The 16,805-nt window shown below is 34.6% G+C and overlaps 1 protein-coding gene across 1 annotated transcript in view; it reads right to left on the bottom strand.

Annotated features, from left to right (window-relative positions):
• EYS (eyes shut homolog) overlaps positions 1–16,805 on the bottom strand; it is a 1,424,867-nt gene that overhangs the window by 983,402 nt on the left and 424,660 nt on the right. Inside the window, exon 12 of the mRNA XM_058554077.1 lies at positions 3,238–3,359. Within this exon, the coding sequence (XP_058410060.1) occupies positions 3,238–3,359 (122 nt within the window). The remainder of the gene's footprint in view (positions 1–3,237; positions 3,360–16,805) is intronic.

Here is a 16,805-nt window from a genome sequence, read left to right as displayed (position 1 = left end):
ACAGTCCACAAATTATGCCTCCATACAGTTATTATAAAAAAGATAATTAGATAAGGAAATTCCTAAATAGTGAGTCATCACATTTATGTATAACACATGTGATACACAAATTATGCTCACCTCACTGACAGTGAATTTAATGAAGTCTTTCCTCTCCTTACAACCTTGTAAAGCCAATGTTAATATAACATTTATGTTAACATGTTATCTTTAAAATCACAAAGAAGAAACACAATCAGAAAGCCTACTTCAGTTGGACTTCTATCTTTATATCTAGAAACAAAATACAACACAATATCTTTGGAAATAAAATCAGAAATCTATCAAAAATTTGAAGAATGGTAAAATGACTAAGAGACTTTGTGCTCATTTAAGAGGCAATGTCTTTTGACACATTTATAAATTTAAGTCATTATGAGTTCACAATTAGTGATGTCAGAGTTATCTAGGAAGACTGATTATGTCTCATGAATATTAAAATAAAGTCTATTTCAATTAAGCCTTTTAGACTTTGTCGCTTGTTTTGTTTTAGATCTTTATGATCTTGGTATCAAATAGCAATATTTTTAACTAAATAAAACTGCTATCATGTTGGATAAATTACTATTTGAGTCCTCTCGCTCTGTCTGATATACATCATAAGATAACATATTTTGGGCAAATAGGTAGATAAACATAAGTGATATATTACGCATACACACATATTTTTTCCCCATACATATGAAATGAGACTGCGTTTTGGGAAAGGGAAAGCAGCTACTAACATCCAGGATAGCCAGGAGCTGGCCAGGTACTATAAGCTAGGTTTACAGCTAGATCTCGGTGTTCTCCTATTGAACATTTAACAATTTCACAGAATTAAAACGAGGCAAGGCTACTCTGTGACCCTGATGAATCAAAACAAAAACCAACCTACTCCGTAATCATATCCGAATACAGACAAAAAACATGCACATTATCTAAACCACGAGAATAGTCAACACTCCCCTATCATGGCTGGTATGCATAACTGCTGCATCTTTAAAAGTTCGGCTTTCACTCTGTCTAATCTTCCGCCCTTCAAACTAAGATTTATGATGAACCCAATCATAGAAGTCTTTCCATGTCCTGACAATATCCTATCCAGGTCAAGCCCCACTTTCTTAAACCATCCCCAAAAGTATGGTGTCACAAGCTCAAACCTCGAAGTCCTTTCCAGCACCGTTTCACCGAGATGCCCCGTGGATTCACACAATGTGTCTTCTCCCTCTTGGAACAGTTATAAACCCAACTTTTTCAACCACAGCTGTGCTCCTGCTCCTGTTTGTCTGGAGGCCACTGACAGTGTGAGCACACACATACAGAAATACATAAACAAATTATCTTTAGGCATTAAAGAAAGAGTTGAATGTTAAAAAGTATATATCAGAGTCTCTGGAAAAAACTGGAAAATTCATATCATATATTGTAGGTTATAATTAATAGAGTTATTTAGAGAAAATAAAATAAACATAGATAACTACAAAAAAATTTTTCCTAGCCTCTCACTACATAGGCAGAGAGGCAGTTAATGTTCATTTGTGATGATATGTCAATTTTAATAATTGATAATGTCACAAAAAAATTGCTCTGGGTTTTCACACTTTTGCATGTTTTAAACTAATGTCAACTATTGGCATTGTAAGTTATTCTATATTATCAAGATTACTCATTCTTAATTCCTATCATTGACATATCAATGTAACTATTGCAAGCTATTTCAGAATTTTCTTTTAATGAAATAAACTGCCTATTATTGACCAGTCTGGGTCTTATATCCCATTTTAGTCACCAAATGTGAGGAACATTTGTAAAAACCCTTACAAGCTTGAGATGATCCCGAATTCTCAATGATAATCACAAAAGAAAGTGTGTGAGTTATTTTGGAGGACACCCTGAAATCATTTTGATTTATCCCTAGAAAAATAATCATCTAAGTATACTTGTATTCAGTTAATCTTTTTCTCTGACAAGAAGAAAAGCATTCCAGTTGCAATACACCTGGTTTTGCATCTACTTGAAAGACCTAGTGCATACCAAACAAGTCGAAGAATTAAAGCTACTTATCAATACATATTTGGTTATTAAACTTTTGAAATCATAGCAATAGTTACTCAGTTTCTATTTGGAGTTTTTTTCAGACTTATCATCTAAAAACGAATTAATACAATTAGATTATGAAAGATGTGGATAATTAATGTTGTAAAATGTTTTGACTAAAATAATCCAAACTCATGATAATCTCTAGGTAATAAATTGAAAGTTTTAGTGCAATGGAGTCATAAGGACTCCATAAAATTCCATAAAATGGAGTTTTAACACACTAAGGATTCATATTGTGGCACTTATTTTACATGGAATGGTCCAAAACAACACTGACATGTCAAAAGTATATTTTGAAGAAGTAAATGCATTTGTAACATGTACTACATCTGAAAATTGGATTTCCAAGTTAAAATTTGTTTATTCCTTTTTTTTTTTTCCGCTGGAGAGCTAACATCTGTGCCAGTCTTCCTCTATTTTGTACGTGGGTCACCGCCACAGCATCGCTGCTGACAAGTGGCGTAAGTCTGCACCCAGGAACTGAACCCAGTCTGCTGAAGCAGAGCACGCTAAACTTACCCACTAGGCCACGGGGCTGGCCCCTATTTATTCCTTTTTCTGATTGAAATATATTTGACATACAACATTGGGTAAATTTAAGGTGAACAACATGTTTATTTGATACATTTATGTATTGTAATATGATTGCCATTGTAGCAATAATTGGCACCTCTATGAGGTCACATAATAATAATTTCTTTTTTGTGGTGGGAATAATTAAGATCTAGTCTCTTAGTAAATTTGTTGATTATAATACAATATTGTTGTCTATATCCCCTAAACTGTGCATTAGCTCTCCAGAACTTCTTTATCTACTAGTTGCAAGTTTGTACCCTTAAACCACATTTCTCCTATTCCCCCACCCACCAGCACCTGGTAACCACCATTTCACTTTCTATGTTGACATGTTTCTTCCTGTTTTGACTTGGCATCTGGACTTTGGTATTTGCAAATTTCAAATGAATGTTGACACTATCTTGTCAGAAAATGGTTCTTCATCTCGGGATAGTTATTTTAATTAAATGGATGTAAAGTGAAAATAATGTCTGGATGCATCCCAAGAACATTGAGCACTCCAAGTAACTTCATGAAGAAAATGATAAATACATTACTCACCGATAGCTATTGTATAGGTCAGTACAGTTAGAATTGTTCTTACAGGGATTCGTTTTGCAGCCATTGGATTCTTGTTCACAAAAATTTCCTTCCCAACCAGACAGGCACACACACTGATAGTTCTAAGGAAATATGAAAATTATGCAACCTTTAGGTTATTTCTTACTATTAAGCCTAAAATCTAGATATTACTCCTGGCTATTTTGGTCTTTTAGTCAATTTATGCCTTTTTCAATTTTTATAGAATGTGAATACTTCCCCAAAATCACTTTTACCACAGTTTAAAAACTGCATGAACAACATTCATTAGTATCTAATTCAAAAAAAATTTGCAGCATACTGATAAAATCTCATAGGATATTAAAATATTTATGTATTATGCTCACAGTACAGAACTATTGGCTTTGTTAAATATCTTAATATAAAAATATTATATTAGTAATATGATGGTCAGTGATTGTATAAAACTAAACAACTAAATATGCAACTCAGGAACTAACTCATGAGTTAAAAAATATAACTACAACAAAAAAAGCTTCTGACAGCTTTGTGGTATAACTTACAAATAATTAACCTATATAAATTCAGTACTGTTAGTCAATTAAAATTGTAAAACTCTGTATATTTTTTTCTAAAGGATGGAGTTGGCCTACAACAATACTCAAAATACTAAAAGTAAAATTTTGCTTTCCTAGGGTGAGCAAACAAAAAAAAACTCAAAATACTGTGGGGCAATAATTTATATATTAAAAATATTTTTGAAGAATAGGGCTCTTGTCCAAAAAGTAGAATTTTGGCTCTTACATTTAGACAGTCTAGATTTAGCATTATGAAAAATATTAAAATCAGTGTTAGCTATTGTCTTGGTCTTCACCTTCAATACAGTAGCCACTAGCCACACATGGCACCGACCCTTAAGACATGGCTGTTCCCAATTGAGACTGATGTTAGTATAAAATACACATGGGATTATGAACATTTAGTATGAAAAAAGAATGTCAAGTATCTTGCTATAATTGTATTACTTACATGTTGTAATGGTAATAATTTGGATATAAAGAGTTAAAATATATTATTGAAATTAATTTTACCTGTTTTCTTTAACTCTTTTTATTTTTGTGAGGAAGATTAACCCTGAGCCAATATCTGTTGCCAATCCTCCTCTTTTTGCTGAGGAACATTGGCCCTGGGCTAACATCCACGCCCATCTTCCTCTACTTTATATGGGATTCGACCACAACATGGCTTGATGAGTGGTGCGTAGGTCTGCACCCAGGATCCAAACCTGCAAACCCTGGCCCACCGAAGCTGAGCACGCCAACTTAACCACTATGACACTGGGCCGGCGCCTCCTTTAAGTGTTTTTTTGTTTTTGTTTTTTTTTGCGAGAAAGATCAGCCCTGAGCTAACATCCATGCCAATCCTCCTCCTTTTTTTCCCTTTTTCTCCCCAAAGCCCCAGTAGATAGTTGTATGTCATAGTTGCACATCCTTCTAGTTTCTGTATGTGGGACGCCGCCTCTGCATGGCCAGACAAGTGGTGCGTTGGTGCCCGCCCAGGATCCGAACCCGGGCCACCAGCAGCAGAGCTCGCGCATTTAACTGCTAAGCCACAGGGCCGGCCCCCTTTAAGTCTTTTTTAATGTGGCTGCTAGAAAATTTAAATCACACACATGGGTCTCATTACATTTCTTACTGCTCAGAACTGTGCTAGGTGATGTCAACCTGGTTTCTCCATTTGTGAATAGAGTTAAGAAGTCTACATAGTTATATGCATGTACACAAGGAGCAGGAGCTCCCTGAGATTAGAGAACATTCTAGTTTAACACATCCCAGCATACTGAGGAGGCCTAGCACCAGTAGATGCTTAATACGTGTTGGCTGAACAAATGAAAGAGAATAAACATGATAGGAAAAATAATGTATAAGCTGAAGTTAGTACTCAAAGCAGATTTCAAAAGAATTCTATATGTTGGCTAGAGGCAGATACCAAATTTGTTTCAAACATTACAGTTGAACAACATATTAACCAGAGAAACAAAGAACTCCATGCTCCTTGTATGTGCATTTAGGTTACAATAATTCAAACCTATGAGAAGTGCCACTGAGTATTCTGCTTTGGTTTAATAGGGCTGGTTGGTTTGCTGCACTTCGTGAACTGCTGAAGAGCAGAGGGATGAGAGCCAACCTATTGTCAGCATTGGGCTTTATCCCCGACATGTGTTAATCCTCCACTTGGAGTACTCGTTAACAGCACTCATGGTTTGTTGGATTTTAGCAGCAATTTTCTCATACATTGTGCCCCCTACATTGTTTACTTCCTCAATAAGTGTGATAATATTCCCAGGTTTCATTGATTGTTTTTAGCTTTTTTTTTCTTTTTTGTAAGCGTTAAAAGAGGATTTATATGAAAATTGAATGTAATGATTTCATTTTGTTTTATGAATATGCTATTTAGTGGGGCCAGCCCGGTGGCATAGTGGTTAAGTTCATGCGCTCCACGGCCTGGGGTTCACAGGTTGAGAACCCAAGCGGACCTACACACCGCTCATCAAACCATGCTGAGGCGGCATTCCACGTACAAAATAGAGAAAGATGGGCACAGATGTTCGCTCAGGGACAATCTTCCTCAAGCAAAAAGAGGAGGATTGGCAATAGATGTTAGCTCAGGGCTAATCTTCCTCACCAAATAAATAAATAAATAAAATAAAATAGAAGCAACTCTGCAATAGGCAAGTCAAGCGTCTGCTGAAGTGAATGGAGAAAACTATGCAACTCAGGGATGGACACCAGGGCAGAGCAGGATAGACGGCACGTGTATGAGAGCTGTGGGAGGCGTTGAGGCGCCCTGAATTATGTTCCGACAATTCACTTTCTAAGACGTTTGAGTCGCTTCTGTAAAGACAAGAGCATGAGTTTACTGTTTGTTTTTATTTTGACATCTCAGTAATAATTTGAAACGAATTTAGTGAGTCAAAAAAGCCAATCAAATTTATTTCCCATTAAAACCATATATTCCTTAAAAGCTAATAACTATGGGTATTCTTGATGAGTTAATAAATACTAGAAAATTATCACGAATTTAATGGTATAATTATCATTAAAGTGTCAGGTACCACAGCAATGATCTCCAGATATGATGGAATCTGCATAAAAAGGAAACATAAAAGGACGAAGGAAATAGCTTTTTTCTAACATTAAACATCAAAAACATAAATGTTGAAAGAGCAGAAATGAATATTAACTAGAAATAACCCAGAGTTCAAATATTTCTATTCATCTGTTGCTTACTTGATTCTGAAGCATTTTTCTGAATTTAGGCATTCATAGTGCAAAGTACCCTCCCATTCAACACTGTAAAGTTAATTAATTCCAGTAATTTAAGATAATAGTTAAAGGTAAAATACTATTTTTAAACCACATTACCTCAGCACTAAATAATTAAGTAATAATATTTTGAGCTAGTTTGCCAAGGGGGAAAAATGTATTTAAAAAATGTTTACTAAAATGAGGAAAAGTTTGTGTGATTTATGAAGTTGGAGCCACATCATTTTTACCCCTTAATGCAAAGTGGACATTACTCTTCCTGCCAAATTTAGAATCAGCACTTTACGTAGTCTGAAAATATGCAGATAAGAAGGAAAGAGGGAAGACAGAAGATGACAGAAGGTGATGCAGATCGAGTGTAGTGAACTGCAGAGCCAGTGAGACAACAGACAGAGCCATAAGGATTGACGAGCGAAATAGGATGAACTATGTAGTTTTAGTTTGTCAGGTCAACGGCCAGATGGTTTAAATCTCTGTGATCAGTGGCAAACACACCAAGGTAAGGAGGATAGCATAATTCTGAATATGAATTTTGAAGTCTGAGAGAAGAAATTTGGACACCAGCTTTTTTGCTTGTTAAGAGTTCTAGACACTCCTGGTATATCAAATTGCCACACATTTACCAGCTTTACACAACATAAGTTTACTACCTCACAGTTTCCGTGGGTCAATGTCCAGGTATAGTTATTCGAGTCCTTTGCTTAGTCTCACCAGGCTGAAGCCAAGCTATTGACTGGGGTCTGATCTCCCCTGAGTCTTGGGTCCTTTTCCAAACTCAGTGGTTCTCAGCAAGATTTGTTTCAGTGTGCTGTAGGACCTAAGTCTCCATTTTCTCACTAGCTGTTGGGCAAGGACGACTCGCAGCATCCAGAGGTTGTTTTTAGGTCCTCGCCACATGGTCTCCTCTTAGCATAACAAGGCGGTTTGCTTCTTCAAGGCCAATGGGAGAGCATCTCCTGCTGCAACTTGTCTCTTTTAAGTGACCATCTAATTAAGTCAGAGCCATCCAGGATAATATTACATTGGAAAAATCAAAGTCAACTAATGAGGGACCTTCATTACACATGTGAAATCCGCTTTTCAATATAATGTAACATAACCATGAGAGCAAGATCCCATCATATTCACAGGTCTTACGCACGCTTAAGGGGAGGAGATTTTACAGGGCTTATACACTAGGAAGTAGGAATCTTGGGACCATCTTATAATTCTGCCTACCATATCCACAAACCTATTTAATTTACTTGAGTAACCTATTTAAGTTCTCTTAGCCTCACGTGTCTTCACATGTAAAGTACCAATAATATCTACTTTATAAGCTTATTTTGAGCATTGCATGCAGGAATGTCTATAACATGCTTAGCCTAGTGACAAATAATCACCACTAGGTAACAGCAGCCAATACCTCTAGGCATACCAGCCTAGATCTGATGAAGTCAAGGTGCAACATGTAGAAAGTACTGCAACTGGATCAGAATTAACCAGCTCTAGATTACTTCTTTTTAGGAACAATTTAAGCTACACACTAAAAGATAAAGATCACCAGACTAGGAAAACAAAGAAGAAAGAGGGGGAGGAAGAAAAATCTAGCAATGGGTCAATTACAAGACAGAAACTTAGATGAAGTAGACAAATTTCAGAAAATATAAATTAGGAAAATTGATCGGAGGAAATAGAAAATCTCATTAAACAAGTAGACATTTTAAAATTCACCAAAAGAGGTAGATTGACAGTAGGCTCACATAGACTGAAATAAAACTACTTCCAAATCTTTAACTACCCTCTTATGTCACGCAGGTGCAGAAAAAAGAAAAACAGGGGAAACTACCCAACTCATTTTTTGAGATTAGTAAAACCTAGATACCAAAACCTGGCAAAGATATAACAAGAAATGCAAACTCAGCCAATCTCACTTATAATCAAAAAGGTAAAATTGAAAAAAATAAATTTCAGTAATTGAATGTAACAATGTTTTCAAAATATGTTCTATTATAAGCTGGTAGTTTTTTGTGCTTTGTTTTTTCCCCCACAGAAATTAGAAATATGCTTCAATACAAGAAAATCTGTTAAAAAAGGAAAAAATGGTTCGGTCATCTCAGATGTAGAAAAACTTTTATAAAATTCAACACACATTCATGAAAATTCTCTTAACAAATGAGAACTTAATGGGAATGTCCTTATATTAATAAAAGCTATTTACCAAAAAAATAAGCAAAGAAACAAAAAAATCCTGCGAAACATCATTTTACCAAAAACAACTAGAGGAACTGAATAATAAAGCAATTGTTGAATTCTTAAAAGAACAACCAAGGCGCACTGAATGTCCTAAATTATGGAACGAAGAGAATTCTGAAACTAAGGTAAGATCATAATTGGCTTTGCTTTTAATGCCAAGACACTTGCCTACTTAAATTTACATTCAGGTAAAAAGAAGCTAGGCAGAAAGAAGTATCTGGAGCTTACAGCAATCTCCCTGGAATGTAAAGAAAATGTTGCCATTCAGTTTTGTCAAGGACATAGGTCCATGAAGAGAAGAGCAGAGAAGTAAGTCCAAACTTTGATGAGTAATCTTTTGGAGACATTTGTTCCCTAGGGTGAAACCACCCAATAGAAGCAGAGAGCAGCTAAAGGGAACAGCAAATCTTCAGGAGTCTTGTGGTACAGGAAAGACAGAGAGGCTCAAGGCTTGAAGCTTGAGTTAGAGCCCGCAAGACGGAATGGTCCTGCTAATCACTTCTGGTTCTCCGTTGAGACCCCGAAGGGCCACAATCTAGAAGTAAGGACAAACCAGCAAAACACCCAACCCAGAAAATGCTAAAATCCCACCCAACTAAAAAGAGGTCATCTACCCGTACTCTCTCTGCCTGCCAGAGAAAATTAAGTGCTCTTTGGAGGAAGTTAACATTAGACAGAGCTTTTCAATGTTTGATACAAAATGTCTGGTATTCAATAAAAAATTAAAGGAATGCTGATGACCCAACTCAAGAGAAAAACAGACAGTAGAAATAGAGTATCTTGGGGCCGGCCAGGTGGTGTAGTGGTTAAGTGCGCGGGCTCCACTGCGGCGATCTGGGGTTCGGATCCCGGGCACACACCAAAGCACCACTTGTCAAGCCATGCTGTGGCAGCATCCCACATAAAGCAGAGGAAGATGGGCATGCATATTAGCCCAGGTCCAGTCTTCCTTAGCAAAAAGAGGAGGATTGGTGACAGATGTTAGCTCTAATCTTCCTCACAAAACAAAAACAAAAAAGAAGAAACACACTATCTAGATAGTATGGTTACTGGATGTTTTAAAATAACCATGACTAATACATTCAAAAATATAGAAGGCAATTTATAGCAACCTGCTATAAAAGAGTCAAATATTGTGGGTTTGAAAATAATAACAATTGAAATTTAATAATTTAATCCATTATTTTAATAACAGAAATCTTAGCAGAGACGATTAATAGTAAATATCCAGATTGAAGTACATAATGAAAAAAAGGATAGAGAAGTCAGAAAAGAAAATAAGAGAAGAACTAATATATGTCTATTTGGAGTACCAAAAAAAGAGGAGAGAGAGAGATTGAATGAGAGTAATATTTGAAAAATTACTACCTGAGAATTGTCCAAAGATAACAAAAGACAGTGATCGCAGATTTAGAAAGGTCTCCAGACTGATGCTGGATAAGTACAAAGTACAAAGAAAACGTTATCTAGGGAAAAATTGCTGATGATGGAGGACAAGGAGAAAATCTTAAAAGCAGCCAAAGAACAAAGATACATTCCCTTCAAAGGGACCACTACTTCCCAGAAATGGAAGAAGCAAGAATCCAATAGACCAATATTCTAAAGGAGCAAAAGAAAATAACTGCCAACATAAAAGTCTACGCCTAGCAAAAATACTCTTCAATTGGGAAAGGAGAATAGGCACATTTTTAGAAAATCAAAACCTGAGAATTTACTGCAGTGTTTAAGATTGTGGGGATTTGGTGACAGCCAGCCAGGATTTAAACTCAAGTTCTATGAATTATTGGCTATATAACCATAAGCATGTTACTTCGTCTCAAGGAACATCAGCAATAATGGTACCTGATGGATGAGGGTGTGAGGATTAAATGAGTACTTAGTATAGAACTTTACGTCATATCTGACTCATAGTAAGATACCAGCAAATTTTAGCTGAAATGCCCTCTTACCCTGTGACCTGTCCAGGTCATCTGAACTACTCCTCCATCTCTGATTCCTGCTGCTTTGACATTTCTTCACCTTTGCTTACTACCCCAACCTCTGCACCAACTTCCCAGATTTTATCCTTCCTCAAGGTCAAAACAAAGGCCACCTTCTACCTGAAGCCAGGATCATCTCCTCTGGTACACTCTCCTTTCTCACAATTGCTCTTTTATCTTTTATGATATTTTAACAGTACATTATTTATTTATATACATATTCTATTTTCTGCTTAGTACTTACCATATTTTAAAATTTCTTACTTATTTTATTGTGTATTTCTCTAACTTGTAAATATAAATGCTAAGAGGTTAAGGATTTAATATGTTTTGTTCATCAATTATCATCAATATTTGGAATTCCATCTTACTCTTGACTGAAAGAATGGATGTTAGAGCGTGAAATATATATGATACTACTCAGTCATGGAGATATAGTCATGGAGAATATTTTGTTTATAATTTCTAGATATACAATCATCTCATTTTTGTAACAAGTATATTTTAGAATTCTTTTAAATAACTTTTCCGTTACAATCAATTAACATCAGTTCTACAAATGAGGATTGAAAACCCCAATGAAAGAAAAATTGGATTGGTTCCATTACGAAAAGTGTTTACATATGGAGATCAATATATTTGATTCTTAGCCACAAAATTCATCTCACTAAAATATATCCTGTGTTCATTTTAATCTACAAAAAATTATAGAATTAGCCATAGACACAAAGATTGCCAAATGCTGGATATAACGACACTCAGGATCAGACACAAATACAGTAATCTTTATTCTTGAAAACAAACAAAATTTTGTTAATACGATTTCTTTCAGCTAGCAAAAATGATTTATCTTGGTACTTTAAATCTAAAGTGAAATAATATGTATTATTCTGACAGAAAGTTAATGGAGTATTTAAAAACAATTTCTGTAAAAAGTTGTAAATGCTGAATTTGATTGAACAAATTTTGAAATACGGCCATAAAAATACATGTTAAATTGAGTGATACTTTCACGGCAGAACTGCTTTAGAAAAACACAATTTCTTTAACTTGGGAAAATGTAATATAAATATATAAAGAGAATGAAAAACCACGTGTTAGATGTGGACATTAATAGAGTATAAATCAAACTATATTGACCTTTTAAAACATTTTATAAAGGAAATACAAACCTGTAAGAAACTTAGTCATTGTTTTTGTGTAAAGATTTTTTGTTAGTAATAAGAAGAGCAAATTAGTATTTTAGTGGCTATTCTAAATGAGGAAATGGCATTAAATGCAAATTTCCACTGGCTTTATTTCCTATATTCTAGTCAACCTACTAATAAAACTCATATTGTTTTTTTTCCAAATAATCTCTGCTCTTTGTTGACTATGATATATCTGACCTGTAGTTTCTATTAGCACCCATTCCTTATAATTTTGGTGTCTTATTGCATGTCCTCCCTTCATAAACCATTTGTGATCCTGTCAAAGGGTTCCTTCACCTTTAACAGTGTTCTTTTCCGTAAGAGTTTAAATCTTGATTAAAACAGCTTAGGCTACCAGTACCAGAATTTTATTCTTTACTAATAATATCGCTACCATGGGAAAATAACTCATCTGCCATCGATGTGTACCATTTAAACACATTTCTTGTATCTTGAATTCTGCTTTCCATATTTACTGAATTTGACAACTGGATATACAGTCTACTACCCAGAGCTTTATTCCCAGGATATATATAATATTTAAGAATACAAAAAATAAAATCTTCTGAGAGACTATCACAGAGATTAAGACTATGCCAGCATATGAATGCAATTCTGCGGTAGTTAGTTTAGATGTTTGAACAATTACTTTCTGGTCTGAAAGTCATATAACATGATAATGCAAGCACACCATGGACTAAAAATCACTTTTTTTCCCATCAGGCTTTTTCTGAAATATTTCACAGAAGGATAATATATAGTCCCACTCCTCATACTTAGTTATCTAGCACATTCGATTCTGGTCTAGAGCGCCACTACACGTAGACTATTGAGCAACTCATCTAAGTGGTCGTAACTGGTCTTAACTGTTAAATCAATAAATTTGGACTAGGTGATTTCTACTAACTCTTTCAATCTTAAAATGATCATATTTTTCTTTTGCTTTATTTATATATCCTAGAAGAGCCAGGTGCTAACAAGGACAATCTCTCTACTGCGCCAAGCATTCCCACCAGCTGTCTAAAGCGTTCCTATTGATACGTGAACTCCTGCTTAACGAAGTTATGTTCTGAAATGACAGCTGGGAACACAGTAAGTGGATTACAACTTAGAATTTTTCTTAGAAGAGCCCCTGTAAAAGTTTGTCTTTGTTTCCCATCCCTTACACCAGTTCATGAGGCAAAATGTGTTTTTAAGAACACAAAAAGAACAATGTTTTATGTCATAATAATTAATATTTATTCACCAAGCACATAGGAGAAATTAGTCTTAATGTGTTTCGATTGAACAAAATCAGTAGCCATTGGCATATACAGAAAGGAAGCAGAGTCTCTAATGGCTAAATTTTGACTTGTGGTTTGAAGTTTACAGTTTTCCAGACATTTCCTTTTTATCTTGTTACTATAAATATTTATAATGAGAGGCAGCTTCTAAGTATGAATAATAAAAGTAATTTGTGAGTATGTGGTATATGGAATCACTACTTACTTTATAATCATACATCACATAGTCATTTCCTTGTAAAATTCTAAGCAATCATCTCCAAATTTTAAGACAAAAATAATTTTGGAAGAATTTTTCACAGTACCTTCTTAAATTACTCTCCATGATTTCTTCACTGATGGACATCCCAGGTGACCTAATATAGATTTTCATATACCTTTCTCTCTTCCAATATAACTTCCAAAATATTTAAATGTTTGTCTTTTAATCTCTTTCTACTCTCAGGAAAGCCAAATTGTGACTCAACTTACATCAACAAATCTGAATCTGTCCTCAAAAATCTTAGATGTCACTAAATAAATCCATATCTTCTCACTTTTGGCATTTCTGAACTATTGATTCAGGATGTAGTCCTTTAAAGTCATATTTCTCAAAGGAATATTTTGCTGTTGGTCAAAGGTGTTGTATGTACTCATCGTTGCAAATTATTAATTATTCAAAGAAATTTTGGCATAAGTGAGAGAAGTCTTGTTGTGATCATCTGACACGAGTGAACACGAACAGTACGTGAGGATAAATTACCCTCTCCCATACTGCCAATTCATGTATATATATATATATGTGTATATATATGTGTGTGTATATATATATATAAAATTCTGTTTAAAATACTCAACAGGTACATGGGAGCAACATTGTTTGCTCCTGAGGTATCTACAGGGTAGGATGGTACTAAAAATTTCATGCCTCTTCATTACAGAGGTAGAAGTCCAAAAGAAATTTATAAGAAATTTTCACATATTCTACTCATTTTATCATATCATTGAACCTCTCCCACCCTCAGTCCACCCATAGCACTTTACAGTGTTCAGTAGGCTTGAGTTATAACTTACCTTCTGTTTTCTGCCCATATGCCATTGTGCAATTTACTTAACTATCTTCTCTTTTATAAAACTAGGCTAAGTATAGGATTATTTGTGGGATATATCTTTTGAAAGCCTTTTCTGTAAACTCATGTATTAAAATTCATTACAGTTTAGCTGTCATTATAATTATTGTATTGTTCCATCATTCACTGAGCACTGTAAAATCATTAACCCAGAGTGCCTAGTCTTCACTTCTAGTGAAGCATAACCACAAATCAAAAGCATAACTGCAACTTAGCTCTTATTTCCCCCGAAATATTTTCAACCTCCAAGACCTCAAGTCATGACATCCCAGCATTTGGCACCATCTCTTAGACTCTCATCTCTCCTAAACCTTCATTTCTAGTCAACTTTCTGTTCTACTTTTACCAAGACTTCCCGTCAGTACCCCTGCTCTCCAAGTATCTCTGACCAAACCATTAATTCTCTGGCTTCATTTTCCAGCTTAAACATCATTTGGTGTTTCTAAGATGGGATACCTATACGCTTGGTATCTGAGAAGCACAGGTTTATTTTAACATTTCTTTATTGTTACCCTAAATGCATTAGGAAAACAGAGCAAGTGCATCAAATTCTGAATACATTACTTAACAACTAATTTATTTTAATAAAGCAATTGATTTGATATAAGTGGTAAATAAACTTGTGGCAAAACCACAAATTTCTCTAATCTTAATTAGCTGAATGAGGCTGAAAAACAATGTGCCCCTGGCCCTCCCATTACACGTGTCTCTGTGGCACTCTGTTATTGTGCCCAGGTCTGTTTGAACAGCATTTCTTATGTAGTTTAAGATACTCAGAACTGTGTGATATTCATATGAGTGCATATGTGTGCGTGAGTGCGTTATTATGAGTTTAGTCCGCAGACAATGGTTTTCCTTTGGCAGACATTCTTTCTCTAAGTATGGTAAGCTGGTATTCTGATTAGAAAGCCTACATTCCAAAGATGGTTACCACACATACTTTAGTTATCTTTATCTGTGACCAATAGCAGTTGCTTTCTAATTAGTATGATGTCAGTTAAGAATATGAATCCATTAGTGAAATTATTATTCAAGCTACACGGACAGATTAAATATTTTAGAGACATCCCTTGCTCCTTCATGACCATGGTGTAGAGAGCTCTATAGTCTGTGGCCATAGAAATGACAATACTGGTTAAATAAATTATCCTGTGCCCCTTTCCTTGTTCAGAGGTTTTTCACTCACTTGCCTCTGAAAGATGCTAAAAATGAATCCAATAGCTGGAATAATGTCACTGTTACATAAGGGAAATTCTAATGCAAGTAATTTCTGAGACCACCAAAAGATAGAGAATGGGGAATCATTAATGTCATAAATGCCAGAACGATAGCATAATTCAGCTTACCTTGTTTTATATTATAACCCTGTAGTGAGGTAGTAAATAACGAGGTAACTCATGTTTATTTCTAACTGTTTGTGGCTATGGGGACCTATCAAGAGGAAAACAGTAATTGGTATGTTTAAGGAGATTTCAGGTTCACTTTCCAAAGCTTTAAAGTACTATTGCTGCTCACCCTCGTCAGATGATGGCAACAGGATTTCTCTCATTTTACCTCAATTTCATTGAATAATTAATAATTTACAACAACAAATAAATAAAACACCAGCGACTAACAGCAGAACATTCCTTTAGAAAACAAACTATTCATTTTAAGTTCTATCATATTATACTATATTATATTAATTATGGTCATTTAATATTAGTTGAAACATGCATGAATGCACTGACTATTTTTAGACAAAAGAGGTTAATACTTTCTGTTTGAAATCTTAGGAAGTAATGGTTATTAAATGGATTTCACAAAGCCTGACATCTAGTAACTTCTCAACAAATCATTATCCTTTATAATTATCACTATTAATATGGATTGGTAGTAAATAGATATTTCAAAAACTTTGAAAATTAGATATATATCATTTGGAGTTTAAAATAAAAAATTAGTCTAATGTTCTTTAGTGAGTTTTTAAAATAAGATATTCAATAATAATCTGTATTCATATAAATTGTAAATGAATTTTTATTTCTACCATTTAATTTGGAAATAATTACCTTTCTAATATCCCTCTGACTTCTTTTCCCTTAAAGAAATTAATATTGTTTTTTTAATAATTAAATGGTTATGCAGTATTCTTTATTCAGTAAAGTCAACTTTTTCAATTGATTTCTTTGAATTGTTAAATATTTTACAGCTTTGTGTTGTTATTAATACAATGTGTCAATTTCAAATGTCTTATGTTAAATGATAATAAATATATTTACTTTTGTTTCCTTCCCACTGAGATTATTCAAACGTGATAATTTTTATTCAACATTTGTTAATAAAATATTTTATATTTGGCAAGGTAAACGTTTGTGAAATTTCCTATCACAGTGGCTGGCACTGGAAAACAGTTCACCACAACATAAGCTTTACCCTTTGCTCTTGAGTGATGTAAAGAAATACA

Source organism: Diceros bicornis, chromosome 14, assembly GCF_020826845.1.
Source record: "Diceros bicornis minor isolate mBicDic1 chromosome 14, mDicBic1.mat.cur, whole genome shotgun sequence".
In the NCBI taxonomy this organism is placed as follows: Eukaryota; Metazoa; Chordata; class Mammalia; order Perissodactyla; family Rhinocerotidae; genus Diceros; species Diceros bicornis.
The sequence above is the reverse complement of the archived record's forward strand: the minus strand, read 5'-3'. Positions and strand labels throughout refer to the sequence as shown.